Source organism: Candidozyma pseudohaemuli, assembly GCF_003013735.1.
Source record: "Candidozyma pseudohaemuli strain B12108 chromosome Unknown scaffold00006, whole genome shotgun sequence".
Taxonomy (NCBI): domain Eukaryota; kingdom Fungi; phylum Ascomycota; class Pichiomycetes; order Serinales; family Metschnikowiaceae; genus Candidozyma; species Candidozyma pseudohaemuli.
The window spans coordinates 380,358-398,843 of record NW_020194440.1 but is presented as its reverse complement, the minus strand read 5'-3'; the positions used below and the strand labels follow the sequence as shown (position 1 = coordinate 398,843).

At 47.2% G+C, this 18,486-nt stretch overlaps 6 protein-coding genes across 6 annotated transcripts; 3 read left to right on the top strand and 3 right to left on the bottom strand.

Annotated features, from left to right (window-relative positions):
• Window positions 1–18: 18 nt before the first annotated feature.
• C7M61_002884 (putative RNA helicase) lies at window positions 19–5,775 on the bottom strand (the record flags this gene model as incomplete). Its single annotated transcript, XM_024858243.1, has 1 exon — window positions 19–5,775. The coding sequence occupies one exon, from the start codon at window positions 5,773–5,775 to the stop codon at window positions 19–21; it is 5,757 nt and encodes a 1,918-aa protein (XP_024713649.1).
• A 765-nt stretch (window positions 5,776–6,540) lies between these two features.
• Window positions 6,541–9,417, top strand: HAS1 (ATP-dependent RNA helicase; the record flags this gene model as incomplete). Its single annotated transcript, XM_024858242.1, has 3 exons — window positions 6,541–8,221; window positions 8,809–9,265; window positions 9,387–9,417. 3 exons carry the CDS (start codon window positions 6,541–6,543, stop codon window positions 9,415–9,417), a joined length of 2,169 nt encoding a protein of 722 aa, XP_024713648.1.
• Window positions 9,418–9,700: 283 nt separating this feature from the next.
• Window positions 9,701–11,347, bottom strand: C7M61_002882 (uncharacterized protein; the record flags this gene model as incomplete). Its single annotated transcript, XM_024858241.1, has 1 exon — window positions 9,701–11,347. One exon carries the CDS (start codon window positions 11,345–11,347, stop codon window positions 9,701–9,703), a length of 1,647 nt encoding a protein of 548 aa, XP_024713647.1.
• Window positions 11,348–13,368: 2,021 nt separating this feature from the next.
• C7M61_002881 (uncharacterized protein) lies at window positions 13,369–15,069 on the top strand (the record flags this gene model as incomplete). The annotated part of the gene is made up of 1 exon (XM_024858240.1): window positions 13,369–15,069. The coding sequence occupies one exon, from the start codon at window positions 13,369–13,371 to the stop codon at window positions 15,067–15,069; it is 1,701 nt and encodes a 566-aa protein (XP_024713646.1).
• Window positions 15,070–15,484: 415 nt separating this feature from the next.
• Window positions 15,485–15,940, top strand: C7M61_002880 (DNA-directed RNA polymerase III subunit; the record flags this gene model as incomplete). The annotated part of the gene is made up of 1 exon (XM_024858239.1): window positions 15,485–15,940. One exon carries the CDS (start codon window positions 15,485–15,487, stop codon window positions 15,938–15,940), a length of 456 nt encoding a protein of 151 aa, XP_024713645.1.
• A 47-nt stretch (window positions 15,941–15,987) lies between these two features.
• On the bottom strand, window positions 15,988–18,216 carry C7M61_002879 (putative lipase; the record flags this gene model as incomplete). Its single annotated transcript, XM_024858238.1, has 1 exon — window positions 15,988–18,216. One exon carries the CDS (start codon window positions 18,214–18,216, stop codon window positions 15,988–15,990), a length of 2,229 nt encoding a protein of 742 aa, XP_024713644.1.
• Window positions 18,217–18,486: the final 270 nt, after the last annotated feature.

The following is an 18,486-nucleotide window of genomic DNA, read 5'->3' as shown; positions in this document are numbered from 1 at the left end:
TACATTAATTATCATTCGTTAGCGCAAAGTGAGCGTAGTCTCGTAGCTGATGTCCATGGCATCGTTGACACAAAGGACCACCACATCCTGATCACGCATATCATCGAAAATTTCCAAAGAACAGGCGATCTTACCTTTCTTTCCGTGGAGTCTAGGGGAGGCTCTTTTGATAAGCAAGAGCTCCTCTTTCTTCTGGTCGCATATAATCACAAACCACGACTCTCTCTGCGGCTTGGGGAAGTGTGGAGCGTACATCTTGAACTCCTTGTTTAGAGGAAAGTTGTCGTGCTCAAGCTCCACCTTCAATGTATCTGGAGTATTTTGCTCCACCTTAAGACCAGCAGTGGGCAAATGAGAGGCAATACGGACGAATTCCTTGACTCCGTCCTTTTCGTCAAAGTCCTCCACACCAAGCTTTTCAGCCAACTTGAAGAGGGCGCCCTTACTTGAAGTTCCAACCTTCTTGAGATCAAGGTTGCTTTCTTTCCTCTTTTGCACTCCCAAGCCAGGCAAGGCAGTGACAGGATCCTCGTCGTACCAGATTCTCTGCTTGATACACTGCATCAACTTCACAAAAGTCAACACAACATTCAAGTATCCAAGCTCAGAGGCAACGTCAATGTAGGCCTGCAAAATACGCAACGCTTGGTCTAAAACGGAAACGGTGTCTTGAGCGTAATCGGCGATGGGAAGATCGACCCGACTCATGAAAGCCTGGATCAACAAATATGCTTTCACGTGTGGATCCCAAATGAACTCTTTCTCCATATCCTCAGCAGGATATCTCATTGCTTGCGACATTTCCATATTGATGAGCTCTTCGCCATGTCTCGTAGCAAGCTCATCGTATTCTGTAGCGAGACACAACAATTTCAAACATTCCTGGAAAGAGGAATCCTTCTTGATGTTACCCAAAATTGTTCGAATAGTAAGATGAGAAAGGTAGTAGTATGAGGATACCTGAAGGAATGGAGATGGCAAAAGCTCGTCTTTACCAGTATGTGTGATACAGCGAGACTCCGTAAGGTTGTCAATGGCATCGTCAATAAGACCACCCAAATACTTCGAGATACCAGCGTCACTCAAATCTTCAATACCGTAATAGGTTGGATTATTGTGGGCACGTCTGTACAAAAATGTCCATGTCAAGAAATCAAGAGCCTGCTGTCTTGTTGCAATTGTTCCACTAGCAATTTCTGCACCAATATGGTTATCCAAAACTTTGTGCAAGGATGACTCCACGGGAAACCCAATATTCAAGAAATGCTTATAGAACACCTTCTTGGCCTCCTTCGTGTAGACTATGGCGATACCACTTGTATCGAAAGCAGGACGACCAGCTCTTCCCATCATCTGAAGAATATCGGTCAAGTCCATATCTCTATAATCCTCGATCTTGGAGTCAAAGAATTGGGTACCCTTGATGATGACCAAGTGAGCCGGCAAGTTGACACCCCAGGCCAAGGTGGAAGTTGCAATTAAAATTTGGATCTTTCCAGCCTCAAAAAGCTTGTGTGCTATTTGACGATCGGATTCCACCAAACCGGCGTGATGCAAACCCATACCAAACTGCAAGGACAATTTCAATGTTTCGTCTTTCACCTTTTCCAACACATCAGCGAGCTCCACGTCGTCCATATTGACAAAACGTCTTGGGTTCAGCTCCATACCGCACAAATGAATAAGGTCGAGAGCTGTGAGTCTTGTTTGACGACGAGAGGCAACGAAAATCAATACAGGCTTTGTTGGCGAGTGTTGCTTAATTGCCATAAAAGCTGGTTTGTTCATCGTCTTCATCAACGGACAGAAGGCGAGATTATCTGGGAATCCGTCGATGTACATCTGTAACGGAACAGGACGAACAGATTGTGGAAAGTTGAAAAGACCTTCACGCACACGGAGCCAACCAGCCATGTCAATCGCATTAGAAACAGCCGTAGACATACCCAAAAGACGGATAGGTTTCTTTGTTTGAGACGAAATGTAGTTCATACGGCTAACAATCATCTCCAAAATGGGACCTCTGTCACTGGCCAAGAGATGGATTTCGTCCATGATAACCAACGAGACTTCTTGCACGAATTTTCTGGTTTGCCAGTTACGAGAGATACCGTCAAACTTTTCGGGCGTGGTGATGATAATGTCTGCCTCTCTGACCTCCTTTGCTTCAGGCAAAGAATCACCAGTCAACTCGACGAGTTTGTGACCTGTTTGCTTACAGATTCTGGCTCTCCAATCTTCAACTCTTTCCCTCACCAAGGCCTTCATAGGAGCAATGTAGACAATCTTGGAGCCAGGGAATTCGTTGAAAGCATGCCAGATCGCCAATTCAGCAACCACCGTTTTACCTGAACCAGTGGGTGAACCAACGAAAACATTGGAGTTTGTGTTGTAAAGCGAATGGAACGTCATGGTCTGCATTGGGTTGAAGTAACGGAACTTCGAGTCATAGACAGACTGAATTTTTTCGTTGTGCAATGCTGTGATAGGAAGAGGCTGCAAACGAAGAAGATTTGTTCTGACTGTTTCGTTTGTAGGTTTGATGAGGTGCTGGAAAGAGACCGAGTGCAGCGACTCCGAACCAATCCATGTATCGGAAAGCACCCTGACCACGATTTGAGCTGGTGGTGGATTTGAAAGAGGAATCATGAAGTCAAGCTCATGAGGGCTCTTCATGGAATTGCGGCGCAAAATGAACTTTTCAACATGGAGAATCTTCGTGTCCTCTGACTCTTCCACAGTCACCCAGAAGAACTGAGCGTTGCCGTGGTACCGTTCGTCCCATACGAAGTCAGGATCCAATACCACATTCATTCTGATGACGTTGCTGGTAATAGGGAAGATTTCGGCATCGATCTCCAAATACGGGAATCTGCTGATCAATCTGTACAAGGTCTTGCCTGAATTGGAGTTGTGAACCAAGTCACCCAACTCTGGTGCAGAAAGGTCTCGAAGGGTCTCAATTGAAGGGTTCTTTGCACGAATGTTCTTCAATACATGCTCAGGAAGGTCAAACTGGGCAAGAGGATGGTCAAAGGCCCACATACGTCTATCGACCGATTTGCAGACTGAAAGAATGGCTTTTGAAAATGCACCCCAACGACGATTGATACCTATCAAGAACAAAGCACGGCAGATTCTTGCAGCGTTTTGGGCAACGTAGTTCAGATCTGAAATCAATGCTGAATCTTTGAGTGGCGTTTGAGAGACAAATGCCTGGAGAAGAATGTTTGTTTTCCAAGGAGCAGATTCAGCTTCGCCTCCGACTTGACAAGGAGTTTCGTTTTCCACAAGCTTCGTCAACTCGACCTTCTCCTCTTCTCTAAATTTGATATTGTCAAATTCACTGCTCATACTGATCATGGACAATAAATCAGCCTCTGTTGCGAGAGGATTGAGCATTTGCGTAAACACCTCGATGGAGTTGTTGAGCAAGTAGAAGTCCGATGCAATTCTTCCCAAATCCTTCGGAACCAAGGCGCCTGAATTTTCATCAAATACAATCATTTGAAGGGAATGAAGTCTTCTGGCAGCGTCTATAATCATCTTTCTTCGCCTCATGGTGAGAGTTGGATCCTCTTCAAGTTCACGCCATTCAATGGCGTATGCAAATGGGTTCTGTCTCATTCTCACCATCATGAAAGTATACCCAAGCCACTGCACACCTTCGTCTATAGTGGTGACTGTGCCTCGGGACACTTCTGCATTCAAATTATCGATGAGCTTTGCCAGAAGCTTCGATTCAATAGGATGTTGCTGAGAAAGTAACGAAACATAGTGGTCAAGACGATCACTGGTGGTACACAAGATACCTGTACCGAACTTCTCGAACTGGGGTCTACCAGCACGTCCAAAAATCTGGATAACGTCTGAGATTCCCAAATCAACAAAGCCACCTTGTTTTGCATCATAAACCTGAGTTCCCTTCACAATGACCACTGCAGCTGGTAAATTGACACCCCAGGCTAATGTGGCAGTACAGACAAGCACCTTGATGGCTCCGCTCAAGAACATCTTTTCGGTAAGGTTTCTGTCAGATCGAAGCATACCGGCATGGTGTACGCCAAAGCCGTATTGGAAAAGTTCCTTCATATCCTTATTTCTGTTCTTCGCTCCCATTTCTCTTTTGAACCGGTCGTATGAATCACACGTATCTGAGGCATCAAAGTAGCCTAGCTCACCTTTGGCCTGGGCCATGGAAATATAAGTTCTGGATGTTTTCACGGTGTCTTTTCTGGAGTGAACGAACACCATGACCTGGCGACCTTCCAGAATGTGATCAAGAAGTCTGTCATACGAGATTCTGTCGATGTTTTCTCTGGCAGTCTTGGATCCTGCTTTTCCTCTAGCACCAAGAACCTCCTGCTTAAGCGGACATGGACGGAACAGCTGGTCAAAGAAGAACATACCGATGTTACGGTTGACTCCTAAAAAGTCAGCAACGTCCATGTAATTAGGCAAGGTGGCGGAAAGACCAACGACTCTGATCATTTGCTGGGTGGACTCAACCTGACGCAACGTTCTAGCAACAAGTGTTTCGATAACAGAACCACGATCTTCATGAAGAAGATGGACCTCATCGATGATAAGAAGCTTCACCTTGGCTACCAAGTCATCGTCACCAATCAGCTTTCTCGTCACAACATCCCACTTCTCTGGCGTGGTCACGATAATCTGGGTGGTCATGATTTCAGCCTTGCTAAGTTGCATATCACCGGTAAGTTCACGGACTGTGATTCCAAGCCACTTCAATTTCTGTGCATACTTCTCCACGATTTCGGCAGCCAATGCTTTGAGTGGAGCCACGTACACAATCTTGAACTCATCGTAGTCCACATCGATCACACCGTCGTCAACTTCCGACACAAACTGGCCTATCGTATGAAGAATAGTAAGCAATGCAACATCCGTTTTACCAGCACCAGTGGGTGCACAGACCAACATGTTCTCGTTTGTGTTGTATGCAACGGGGTACACCAAACTTTGCATCTTGTTTAATGTCTTGTAGTTGTTAAAGGTTCCCTGACACAAGAAGTCTAGATCTGCAACCTTGACCAATTGAGAGTCTTTGATGTACCTATTCGAGACGTTCTCAGGGTACGGTATTATGAGCTCTTCGTGGGTAGGAAAACTAGCCCTCGTAGTACCCTCAGGTAGGGAGTATGACTTTCCTGTGATGGCAATGACATTGCCTACATCTGGTTTCTTAAACACATGCGGATATTGGCCTTTCGACGTGATTTTCGGAAGCAACGGCTCGTTCTTGCGTTTTTCTCTATTACTCACGAGAAGCTTGACCCTCTCCTCTGGACTCAAAGAGGCAGGATCAACGGGAGCCTGTTCCTCCTCTTCATGAAGTGCATCTCTGTTTTGCACAATCTTGGAAATCAAGTCAAACTCTTCAAATCCAAGTATATCGAAAAGCGCCAGCTGGAGCTCCTCGTCGGTATTGTTGCTATCCACCACTCCCCTAACAATGGATATCGTATCATTCTCATCCTGTCCTCGAGCCAAACTGACCCTTTTACATTCTGCTGCTATTTCCCTGGCGACTTTTGACAGACTTGACGCTGAATCTGTGAGTTTTTCGACCACCTGCACGTCGATGTCCTTGAAATCCAGCAAGAACGAATTGGCTGTGGTCGAGGTGGTGGTCTCCTTGTCTATTTTCGGGTGTTTCCTGTCGCTGGAAAGCGTCAACTTCGACAAGACCTCCATCATGGGGGCCATTGCCTGCATATACAGCTTGGTGGACGTCACCGAGTACTGTGCCATTGCTGTGTGAAAAAGTTAGTGGGGCAACGAAGTAGTAGCGAGAGTGAGTCTTGATATTCCTGCAGGCCTTGCCACCCACAGCAAGTGAAGACCGGGGATTTTTGTGATTTTTTTTGGAGTTTAAAAGGGTTTTTCAGAAGGGACAGGGTTCTGATGATTTTGAAGGGAATGTGTTTTCTTTTGATGTTGGTGCAGCTGTTGAACGGTTTATAGCGTATGAGTTGCAGCCATTGTTGAAATGCGAAGGAAACTTGAAATAGGGATCGGAACCGATTGAAGCGAGAATGCCCAACTTAAAGCTTTTAAAGAAATCTCCTAAGAAGGAGTATGTCACATTTTGAAACTTTATCGCTTCACTACACCTTTTTATCAGTACATTGTATGCTCACAATACAACACCCAAAAGCTTCATTGAATCATCAAAGGATTGGGTAATTTTGGTGCTCAAAAACAGCTAGAGTACATCATTTTGAAAAATCTAGCGATAAATGACATTCTACCGTTACTCTATCCCCATGAACTCTATCCATCTGGCTCACTTTCGCAGCCAATCACAGAGCACATCAAGCCTCAAAAAAATCGCCCAATTTGTGCCAGATCGACTCCCCAACATATATAGTCCCAATGTTTACATCAAATCAAATCAATTTACGCTACTTGCCCCACAAGTCAGGTATGCCTGGCACCACGTCCACCACCACCTGCACAGTACACCAATACCATACTTTTCGATGCTCATCGCACTAAAAATTTCTAGCACTAAGTATGGGGAAGAAGTCGAAATCGAAGAAGGAGGCGCCCAAGGCCGCCGAGAAGGCTCATAAGAGAACGCATGACGAAGTCGAAACCGACCAGCTCGTTGACGAAGTCGATGGCGAATTCGACGATGTAGCTGAGCTTTTGGGCCAGGACATCAAGGACCCTGATGCTCAGAAGGAGGCCAAGAAGAAGGCCAAAAAGGAGAAGGCCGAGGCCCAGCAGGCTGCTCAGGATAAGGCCATCAAGCCAACGGTGGAAAAAACCGCAGAGGACGAGACCGAGGACGACGTGAACACGGACTTTGAAAAGGCCGATCTCAGTGAACCCACCATGAAAGCCATCAGAGGCATGAACTTCACGAAAATGACCAAGGTCCAGGCCAAGACGATCCCGCCGCTTTTGGCTGGTCGTGATGTGTTGGGAGCCGCCAAGACCGGTTCCGGTAAAACGTTGGCTTTCTTGATTCCAGCCATCGAGCTCTTGTACTCGCTTAAGTTCAAGCCCAGAAACGGTACTGGTGTGATTATTATTTCGCCCACCAGAGAGTTGGCGCTTCAGATTTTCGGTGTTGCCAGGGAGCTCATGGAGCACCATAGTCAGACGTTTGGTATTGTCATTGGAGGCGCTAACAGAAGACAGGAGGCTGAAAAGCTTATGAAGGGTGTCAACTTGTTGATTGCCACGCCCGGTAGACTTTTGGATCACTTGCAGAACACGGAAGGTTTTGTGTTCAAGAACTTGAAGGCCTTGGTTATCGACGAAGCCGACAGAATCTTGGAAATCGGTTTCGAGGAGGAGATGAAGCAGATCATCAAGATCTTGCCCAACGAAAACAGACAGTCGATGTTGTTTTCCGCCACACAGACCACCAAGGTCGAGGATTTGGCCAGAATGTCCTTGAGACCAGGTCCCCTCTACATCAACGTCGTTCCAGAGAACGCTAATTCCACCGCCGACGGTTTGGAGCAGGGCTACGTCGTTTGCGAGAGTGACAAGCGTTTCTTGCTTCTATTTTCCTTCCTCAAGAGGAACGCCAAAAAGAAGATCATTGTGTTCCTTTCGTCGTGTAACTGCGTCAAGTACTTCGGTGAGTTGTTGAACTACATCGATTTGCCTGTGTTGGACCTCCACGGCAAGCAAAAGCAGGCCAAGAGAACGAACACTTTCTTCGAGTTCTGTAACGCCAAACAGGGTATCTTGATCTGTACCGATGTGGCAGCCAGAGGCCTTGATATTCCTGCTGTGGACTGGATCATCCAGTTCGATCCTCCAGATGACCCCAGAGACTACATCCACAGAGTGGGTCGTACCGCCAGAGGTACCGAGGGTAAGGGCAAGTCGTTGATGTTCTTGACGCCCAACGAGTTGGGATTCTTGAGATACTTGAAAGCCGCCAACGTGCCATTGAACGAGTACGAGTTCCCTGCCAACAAGATCGCCAACGTGCAGAGCCAGTTGACGAAATTGATCAAAAGCAACTACTGGTTGCACCAGAGTGCCAAGGACGGCTACAGATCGTACTTGCAAGCATACGCCTCGCATCATCTCAAGACGGTCTACCAGATAGACAAGTTGGATTTGGTGAAGGTGGCCAAGTCGTTTGGCTTTGACGTTCCACCCAAGGTGAACATCACGATCGGTGCCAGCGGCAAGCTGATCGAAAAGAAGCACAAGAAGCAGAGGAGGAGTTAGATAGCATTGTACCATAGTAACGGAAGACAGCATGAGCGGCTTGTAGCACTCGATTTTCAAAAACAAAAGAACATAGTAAATTGAGAACTTTTAGGCATGTTGATTATGGTGAAGTACTAAGGCTTGGATAGTGATACCACTAAATGGCTGCAAAACAGTGTCCAAGGTGTATCTGATTGATAAAAAACTTGTTTTGAAGAGAGCAGTAATCTATAGTATAATTGAACGTAGAATGAAGAGAATAATTCCAGACATTCAAACAGAGGGCAGTTTAGCTCAAGAATATCAACCACCTCTCTACAGACACCCTCCATCATAGACAGCACAGTAGTGGACTCACTGACTACATCACAAAAGTCCAAAAATTCACCAGAATAACTTCTTTAAAGAATCTTTGCACTCAATTGCCCATCACCTTTACCAATCCACAAAACTGCCCCCGGGACCCCCACTTTTCACAACCTCATCGCATCCATCTCTTGATAATCCTACATCTCAAGCTCCACATGCGACCTACTTCCCTCCTCCGTTCCCTCTTCCGTGAAGGAGACGTCGCTATCTGCCGTCCGCTCCGGAACCTAGACCACGCTTTCCTTGTGCCCTTGAAAAAAGACAAATCCGTCACGACCCACAATGGCTCTTTGAGTCACAACGACATCATCGGGAAGCCAAAACGCATCTACCTTCCTTTTACGAAAAGCCGATCGCTGAAGAACCCAGCTGCCGACAAATTTGTCGTAACAGAGCCTACTTTAGACGAGTATGTCTCGTTATGTCGCCGAAGAGCCCAGCCTATTTACGCTATGGATGCTGCTGTGGTAGCCCAAATGGGAGATATAGATCCGTTTGGAGAGGAACAAAAACACTACCTTGAGGCCGGAACAGGCAATGGGTCTTTGACTTTGGCAATTTGCCACCATCTACATGCCGCCAATGCCCTAGCACGCCATTTCAAGGATCCTTCTCAACGAGGAGCCATTCTTCACTCGGTCGATAGAAACAGAACACACCAGGAAATGGGACAGCACAACGTGGAGATGTACAAAAGGGGGAGGTTTGCGGGAGATGTGGAATTTTCCATTTCTGAATCGCCGCTGGCGTATTTGGAAAAGTCTGGAATCACTCTCCATGGTGCTTTCCTAGACCTACCCGATCCCCAGCTATACCTTGGTGATTTGGCCAAAGCGCTAGCACTCGAAGGCACAATTGTCGTTTTTTGTCCTTCCATCACACAGCTTCTAAAATGCAAAGAAACCTTGGCTGAGCAGAAAATCGACCTCATGATGGTTCGTGCTGTTGAGCTTCCACCTGGAAATGGCGGTGCTACCAGAGAATGGGACGTTACTTCCGTGCAGACCAAAGCTACAGGCGAAAGAGTGGATATTTGCCGCCCGAAAGTGGGGGAAAAGGTCGTCGGTGGAGGTTTTATTGGTGTATTCAAACGCAAGTCCCTTGACGGAACTCTCTATTAGGTTTACTCCCACAAGTACTTGATGAGTCTCCAGCCTCTGTTTGGCGGGGGTATTTCTTCTGGGTTTTCCTCGACGTCTTTGAATAGGGTCTGCAAATCGACTTCCAGTGATTTCCTGATACTCGTCTTTTGGAAGATCTTCCAGCCAAAGAACAAAACGGCATAGAGGGGGATCACGAAGTAGGCGCTGAAGAAAGACGAAATGTCAAAGTTGCCCTTCAAGAAATTCGAGTACCCGCCGGTCAAAAGAAGGAGTATGAAGAAGGCCAAAGAGATCCATGCTCCGTAATCGGCAAACGGCATTTTATACGGCAAATCGTCTCTGCTGTATCCTTGTGCTTTCAAGGCTTTTTGAAGTGCAATGTGGTTGATGTCGATGGAAATCCAGGTAATGAGAAGGTTGGAACTGGTCAAGTTCTGGAACCACCCAAAAACTGTTGATGCACTGGCGCTGGTGCTCATATAGGCCAAAGGCATGAACAAAGCGGCTATTATGACACCCCAATATGGCAATCCAAATCGGTTTGTTTTGATGAAGATCTTGGGAGCTTGGCCTTTTGCAGCCAAGGCAAAGAGGTCTCTGGAGGTTTTGAACAAACTCAAGTTTGCAGCGGAAAAAGCTGATGTTAACACAATTGCATTGATGATGTCTGGAAGCACCTTGATCCCGGCTTCTTGGATCGCAATAACGAAAGGTGAGCCTGTGGAGTCTCCAGTAGTGTTGGCGATTTTGGGGTGGTCAGCTGGAAGAATAAGCGTAAGGCCGAAAACAGTGAGGAGGTAAAGAGTGAAAACCCTGAAGAAAATACGCTTACCGGCAGTGTAAATGGAGTGTCTGGGTTTCTGGGTTTCTCCAGCATAGAAAGAGATGGAATTCACTCCACCAAAGGCATACACAACAGAACCAGCTGCTTTCCACCAGGACAAGAATTTCCCAAGGTCTCCGTCGGTATAGTACTCTCTGAACGGGGTTTGTTTCCAGTAACGGAACCCGATTCTGTCCACATTAGCCACACCACCCAAGTCCATCACGGCAGATACAATGATGAGGCCAGAAATCAAAAGAATCTTAAGCACGCCGAAAAAGAACTCGATTTCTCCGTAAAAGCGGATTCTGTACGAGTTGCAGCCGATAATGATCACCAGAAAAACCGTCACCCACACAGCAGGATTCAAATCACTCCAGTACCCCATAACCACGGAAGTGGCTGCAATCTCACTAGGAAGAATCTGCTGGTAGACGCAAATCCAGCCCAATGCAAACGAAAACGCACGATCCACAAAGTGCTCTCCGTGTCTGATGTATGAGCCAGTCACAGGCATCAAACAGGACATTTCGATCATGGCAAGCTGGTTCAAACCGACAAGGATACCGATAAAGAGGTACGAAAGCACCATTCCGACGTTTCCACACAAGGCTAGTGTTTTTCCACTCGACAAAAACAAACCTGTGCCGAAAACACCCACCAAGGACAACATCTGGATATGGCGCTGCTTGAGGCCTCTTTCGAGGTTGTGTTCTGCTTGAAAGACATTATCTTCGACACTCACGGAAATCAAGGACTCCACGTCTTGGACACTGACATCAAGAGTCTTCTTTTGGGACTCGATGGAAGTCTTTTCCAACGAACCGCTTTCGTTTTTGCTCATATCGATGGCTGCAAAATCCGGTGGATGGCCAAGCTTTTATAGAAACCGGGCCAATTTGTTCATTGTGCCGAGGAAATTGTCCCTGCAAGGGCTTCAAAGTGCTTTTTGGCTAAAGAAAGCGACCGGACCAAAAGGGAAGGTTGCATGATAAGCAGAGATAAGCCGTCCAGGCAGATCCGTGGGATGGTGTCTTTGTCGAATGAAAACTGAACTACGAAAAGTCGAAAAATCGAAAATTCAAAAATCACCAAATCGAGTCAATCCGTTTTCCTGGCATTGTCGATAATCAAAAGTGCCAGCCACAGTTTGGTGCAGTGGTTCGATGGCTCATGGATGCGGTGCGATAACGCAAGAGTGCTGAAGGTGTTGCATCTGACGGATTTATTCCATGCGGCGTTTTCAAGGTGACAATTCCTTTGAGTGTGCTTATCGTTATTTTGAAAAATGGTGGATTGCCATTTATCGGTGAAACGGCTTCCACAAATCGTTTAGTGCTGAATAGATAAGCGATAGAGCCACAGATGAGCCTCATTTTTCAATCCTTGGCACCACTGATTGACAGCGTCCGTGGCAGGCTTTCAATAGCAGGCGTGAACTGCATCGCCAAGCACATTACGGTTGTTTTGCAAAAACGCCCCGTTATTGTGGCACAACGCTTATGGGGTTGGAGATACATGGAGAAAGCGAATCGGGCAGTTTGGGGCGGTACGGAGTGGATTGGTTAAGCAGCACTGGCCACAATTTTAGACCAGCCAATATAGAATAGGCAATTGGCTTTTTTTTTTTTCTCTATTTTTGTGTGGGTTCTGGGTTTAGCGGCGATAGGCATCTTGGACCATCCTGTAGGGACCTGACGCTGACAATGTGGAACCACCATTGATGCCACGGATGTGTGCATTTGGAAGATTTTGCGTTTGACATTCATGCTTATTGTGTCGTTGTCTTTGGAGTTTTTTCGCTGACAAATGGCGGTCTATCGGTCAGTTCTTAACTTGAATAAAGCTAATCAACTGAGTTTCGCAGCCATTCTTTATATGTGAAGCGGTCTTCATAGTAGCCTTCCTTCTCCAACTACCGAGGCAATGTATTTCTGAATATTTTCAAACCTTGTCTCTCCGTTAATCTTCAAAAAACTCTTCGACACTCACGGAGATCAAGGACTCCACGTCGCTGACATCAAGCGTCGTGTTCTGGGGCTCGATGGAAGCCTTCTCTAACGACGTTTGTGCTCATGACGATGGCTGCAAAATCCAGAGGATGGCCAAGCTTTTATAGAAACCGGGTCAATTTGTCCATTGTACCGAGGAAATCGTGCCAGCAAGGACTTCAAAGTGCTTTTTGGCTAAAGAAAGCGACCGAACCGAGATATAATGCGATTACCAGTGGTTTTGATGTATACTTTAGCCACCGCAATGGTGCAAAAAGCAATTGTGTAATTTCATGCCCCTTTTCAGCGTTTTGTGACAAGATCTTCATGTCGAGGGCCAGTAGATGTCACTGCAGCTTGACAGCGGAGTACTCCATTGCTCGACGCAAGCTGATCTCTGACGCCACGGAGATCAGTGTGCTCACTCCGAGGGGATAAGAATAATCGTAATTTGAAAAGTATTAAACCGAGCACCAAAGTAAGATGACCTTGATTCCGCCACAGTTTTTTGAAAGCTTAATTCTCCGACGTTGACGCTTGTCTTCTTATTGTCGCCCAAATCGCACAAGCGGGAATCTGTGAATAAAGCCGACAGATGTCAACCTACCAGAATCTAAAAATTCAGCTTTTGTTTGATGTAACCTCGAGAAATGGAAATTTGGCGCAAAAACTTGTTGCTCCTCCAAATCGAAGCACCCGCTAGAATATGCACAGCTTATCTCTCAACCTATCGTGACAATCAAAAAACGCCATAGCCAACGACAACTGTGGAGGGATTTCTGCTACTTTAGCAGTTGTGCCGGAAGCCACACACTTGTTGTAAGCATTTAGAAATATATACCGTGGTAGCTACTCATCAAATCTCATAACCAAGATGCTCCATCCTGTGCGTTCTAGCGAGGAGATACTGGAAGCTGTCACTTCGGACAAGCACTATTTCAACAACACACACAATGTCGAGCTGCCTCTCCCGGACGCCCTCAACGCAACCTCAGATAATGATCTTCTTGCACAAATCGGTTACAAGCCGGAGCTCAAACGTCGATTCAACGCAATACAGGTATTCGGAGTTGCCTACTCCATCATGGGCCTTTTGCCCTCTGTGTCATCGATCTTGAGTAATGCTCTTTTGGCAGGTCCAGCAGGAGCGATATGGGGATGGCTCATCACGTCTGTGTTGATCTTCACTATTGGTTTAGCTATGAGTGAGAATGCCTCGTTTCAACCCACTTCGGGTGGCCTTTACTACTGGACAAACTTTTACGCCCCAGCTAGATTCAAAACTGTGATTTCATACGTTGTGGGTAACACAAACTCCATCGCCTTGGTCGGAGCGCTTTGCTCTGTGGATTACGGACTTGCCCAGGAGATCTTGTCTATTGTGGTTATCGCTACTGACGGCGATTTTGAAGTCACACCAGCCAAGACGTATGGTGTCTTTGTTGCTTGTGTAGTGGCACATATAGCCTTGACGTGTCTCTCGTCCAAGAATTGTGCTGCTTTACAGACCACCTCCATCATCTGGAACACCGGCTTGGTTGTCTTGTTCATAATTGCCATGCCTATTGCAGCTTCTCGTGGTGGATTTCAGAAAGCTAGTTGGGTATTTGGCGAGTTTGATAATCTTACAAATTTCCCCATGGGTTGGAACCAGCTCTCTCAAGCTTGGTTGCCTGCTATCTGGAGCATTAGTGCATTCGACTCTTGCGTCCATATGTCAGAAGAATGTACCAATGCCACCAAAACCGTCCCAATAGGTATTTTGGGCGCCATCGGCACCTGCGCCATCCTTGGTTTTGTCTTGTTGATTGTCACCTGCTTTTGCATCCAGAACCCTGATATCGAGAACCACATCTTGGGAAGCAAATTCGGCCAGCCCATGGCTCAGATCATCTACGATGCATTCGAGACTGTTCCTGGTCAAGGAAAAGGCATGGCCATTGCAATGATGGCTCTTATTGCCATTGGCCAGTTTCTCATGGGTGGTTCTATTTTGACTGCCATGTCCAGACAGATTTTCGCTTTTGCCAGAGACAACGGTCTTCCTATGTCGTGGTGGATCAAGAAGGTCAACAAGAAGTTGTCGGTTCCCATTCACGCTGTCTTCACTGGAGGTGCTGCTGCTATAGTGATTGGCCTTCTCTGTATCATCGGTGAAGCTGCCTCCTCGGCTTTGTTCACCTTGTACGTTGCTGGCAATTACTTTGCCTGGGGAATGCCTACCTTTCTACGTCTTCTATCGATGAAGGAGAAGTTCAGGCCTGGTCCCTTCTTTTTGGGTGAGTTCTGGAGCAGAGTCAACGGATGGGTATCCACCTGTTTCATCACTTTCACCATCGTCATGGTTATGTTCCCCACAGACACTAATCCTACGAAGGACACAATGAACTATACCTGTGTGATCACACCAGGAGTCTGGATCTTGTCCTTGATCTACTACAAGGTCTATGCACACAAGGTGTACCATGGACCTGCTAAGACTGTGACTATTCCAGGAGAAGGAAGCAGTGATGAAAGTGAAGTGGAACGTGTTCGGCAAGAAGTAGAGGGTAAAGGATCTGTGAGGTCATACTAAAGCGACTGAGTATAGAAATAAAAGTAATGGGAGAGAGCAGAAGATGGGTGTTTCAGTTGGAAAGGTAGAAAGAGCAAAACGATGGCTTAGTTTAATCAGATCGTTTTTGATGCAATCATGTAAAAATTTAGATGGACAAATGGCGGTCGGTTTCTACAGTTAGATGTAATTGAACTACTGCGTTTCGCAGCCATTCTTTATGTATGAGAAGCCGTCTTCCAGTAGCATGACATCTCCCACTATTGAAACGATGTAATTCTGAACAAATTCAAACTTCGTCTCTCTGCTAAAATTCAAATTACTCCACCTCCATTTTCTTCTTCATTTCCCTCTTCTTTCACCCCTTTGAATACCACCCATTGGGCTCACCTTGTTGATGTTCGCGTGAAAAATACATCCAAGTTACCTCATCACCATGAAAGTGCTCAAAGAAAGAGACGCCTTTCTAGCGGACTACGAGGTGCTCCAGCACCTCAACGGGCTCAAGGAAAAGTACAACTGGACTTTTTCACCCCTGGAGGACAAAGACTCCAAAAACCGCAGAAAACGCTTCACTGGAGCCGGTGTGGATTTGGAGGTCATCACAAGAGATATCACGCAATGCTTGGACAAACAGGCGGCAGGCGAGATTCCTGATGTTTCTGCCGTGAAGGAAATCATGACTTTCCTTAATCAGTACGAGTTGGTCAAGGTGGAGAAGCTCCAGATCCTCAATTCGTTGCCCAGAACCATGGTGCATTTGTATGCCTTAGTGGAGGAATGTGACCAGAGATTCAGCGAAGAGGAATGTGAGGCTATTTTGGCGAAGATCAACGATGTTGTGCCTAAACCTGAGGAGGAGCAGGAGGAGGAGGAAGAGGCCGAGGAGTAAGGTTGGTGACATTATCTATATGCATCTACTAAAGGTGAACGAACGCCTCACATGAAGCTGTCCATAACCAGCTTCTTGCCCTCGAATGGATCGCTATCAAGAGCCGTGGCCTCGTCAATGCTGCGGTCCACACTGCGGTTCTCCCACTGGTCCTTGAGCTTCCACATCATCTCACTCACATCCAGAAGAAGACCAGCAGGGCCTACAGCAAACATGGACTCTGAGTCGGCGTCTGCCTTGATCCACGCATGCTCTGCGGGTTCGTTGAGCGACTCTCTATCGATATCCTCGTTTTCTTTTTGGATGAGATCCCTCAGAAGGATTCTAGCCAACGCCGACGATTCCACAGACAAGTCCATGCTTTCGTCCTCAGAGGGCTCCGGCGTGGTGGTGCCATCAACGTCAAAGTGGTTTGCTATCAAGTGCTGGATCACAGGCCACCCGTAGGCATTGGAAAACCGCCTTCTAACGACGATATTATTATGAGCATCCGGTTTGAGCTCCACAAGCACCTTTCTCCACAGCATCAGCTTGTGGTACTCACGGGCGATTTCCTCCTCGAGTCTCTCCATCTCCTTGGTTTTCGCCAAGTTGGTAATGGACTCGCCCTTTGCGGTCAATTTCTGGATCATGCTCTTGTTTTCGTCCTCAGCGGAATCGTCAATTCTGAAAGGCGGCAAGTCCGAGTCGTGGTACACTTTATCGTGCATGATGACGTTGTCTCGTGCCCCTGGGTTGGTGATGTATTTCAACGAAGGCTGTGGTGGAAGAATTAACGAGGCAGCACTCTCCACAAAAGAGGGTTTTGGAAGCCCGCCAAAGGTTCCCTCTTTGTTGTTGTTTTCCTGGCTTGTTGTTTGGAAACGATTGTACTGCTCTGCATCGCTCTTGCGGTGCTTTTGAGGCAAGAAGTACGAGAGCATAGCGCTGAGAGCCAGTGTCTGGCTGTCTTCGTTGTCAGGAAGCTCCTGTGGAATTTCACCGGTCGTGCCTGGTTTGGTATCTCTTCCAAGAGCGGTTAATCCGTCATAATCTAGATAGAGCAATGCAGAGGTTCGAAGCGGAACAATACCGTCATTGACGGCATTAGCATAGACTGTTCTGCGAACGAAACGTTTGAGAATGCGATGTGTAGGGCCCGTGGGGAGCAAAAGCAACAATGGTTTGTTGTTCGACTCGGTGTACTGTAGACCCAAGTCCTGGCCTGTTTTGCCCACCACGCCAGCCAAAAGCGCCAATTTGATGTATACGGGGTTTTCGTGGACAACGCCGATTAAAGGGGAGGCTAAGGTGATGAAGTTGATGGGCTGGACTTGCTGGAAAAACCAGGGAAAGTTTGCCTCGAGGTATGCCACTGCAAACGTTTGCACGAGGCCACCTAGGGAATGGCCAATAAACGAGATCTTTGTAACGTTTCCCTTGAGCGTTTCATTCTGGGTAACAAGATCAACAACGTAGTCGGCGACACGGGAACCCAAGTATTTCACGCCACGTTCGGTTTTACAGACGTTACCGAAGAATCCCTTCACCACGACATTCTCGTCGCCCAACTTCTTGTCGATCTGCTCTTTCAAGAAGAACATATCCGACAGCACGTTGGCGTGGAGGCCGTGGGTCAAGATGACCAAGTGGATCGGGCGGGAGGTATCCGGAACTGGCATATTCCAGAGATCAAGCGTATCGTGGACCAGCACCAGCACAAACGGATGAGGCACAACTTGCACATTCGACTCAGAGAGCCACTCCCTCTTGGCCGCAATAGAAACCTCAAAATTCGTCGCAACAGAAACATTAAAGATCGCCTGGGACACCACATCGATGGTCCATCTGTAATGAGGCTTATACTGATGGCACAGCAACTCCACATAGAAGCTCTGACCCGGTAGAAGCTGAGGCTCGTACACGGGCTGGTCGGCGGTCACAAACACGTTTTTCAGAATGTCGTAGTCGTCGGGGCGGCAGTCCACATACAACACATACGGACCAGCCAAGTAGGCCGCTCTCATAGTAATAGCCTCAGTGTTTTTCACTTTAACCCATAGCGATTTCGGAGGCTGACTGGCGTAGTGTTCTGCCAGCTCGAAAGGAGCAAAATCCACATCGAAACGGAAGCTCTGGCCGATCTTCACGGCGTGAGCAGACTTGTGGAGAAGCATGTGTTCGTTTTTCTCAGAAGCACCCAGCGTCAAGTAGTCCAGTGCCCGAGCCAGAATGTCCTGTGCAACCTGGGGCACAAGCAGAGAGATGTACTGATTCAACGGGGCCCCCGGGAGCATGAAAAGGTGGGGAAGTGTGGGTTTGTGGGTGGAAAAGAAGGTGGTAGCTGTTTATCTGGGGTTGATGATGGGAGTGTGCAGGCCAGATGGGGTTTTGGGGTAACCGGGTTGGAAAGATTGCCGGTTTAGAGCGTCGGGCAGAGGAGGCAGGTGAAAAAGGGAAAAGGGTTTTCTTCGCCGTTCGAAGCCAGCAATTGATATTTAGGTGTTTCTGCAGCGAACTCCGCAGCGAACCTTCGCAGGTTGCTTGGGTGGACTTTGAGCAGTTGG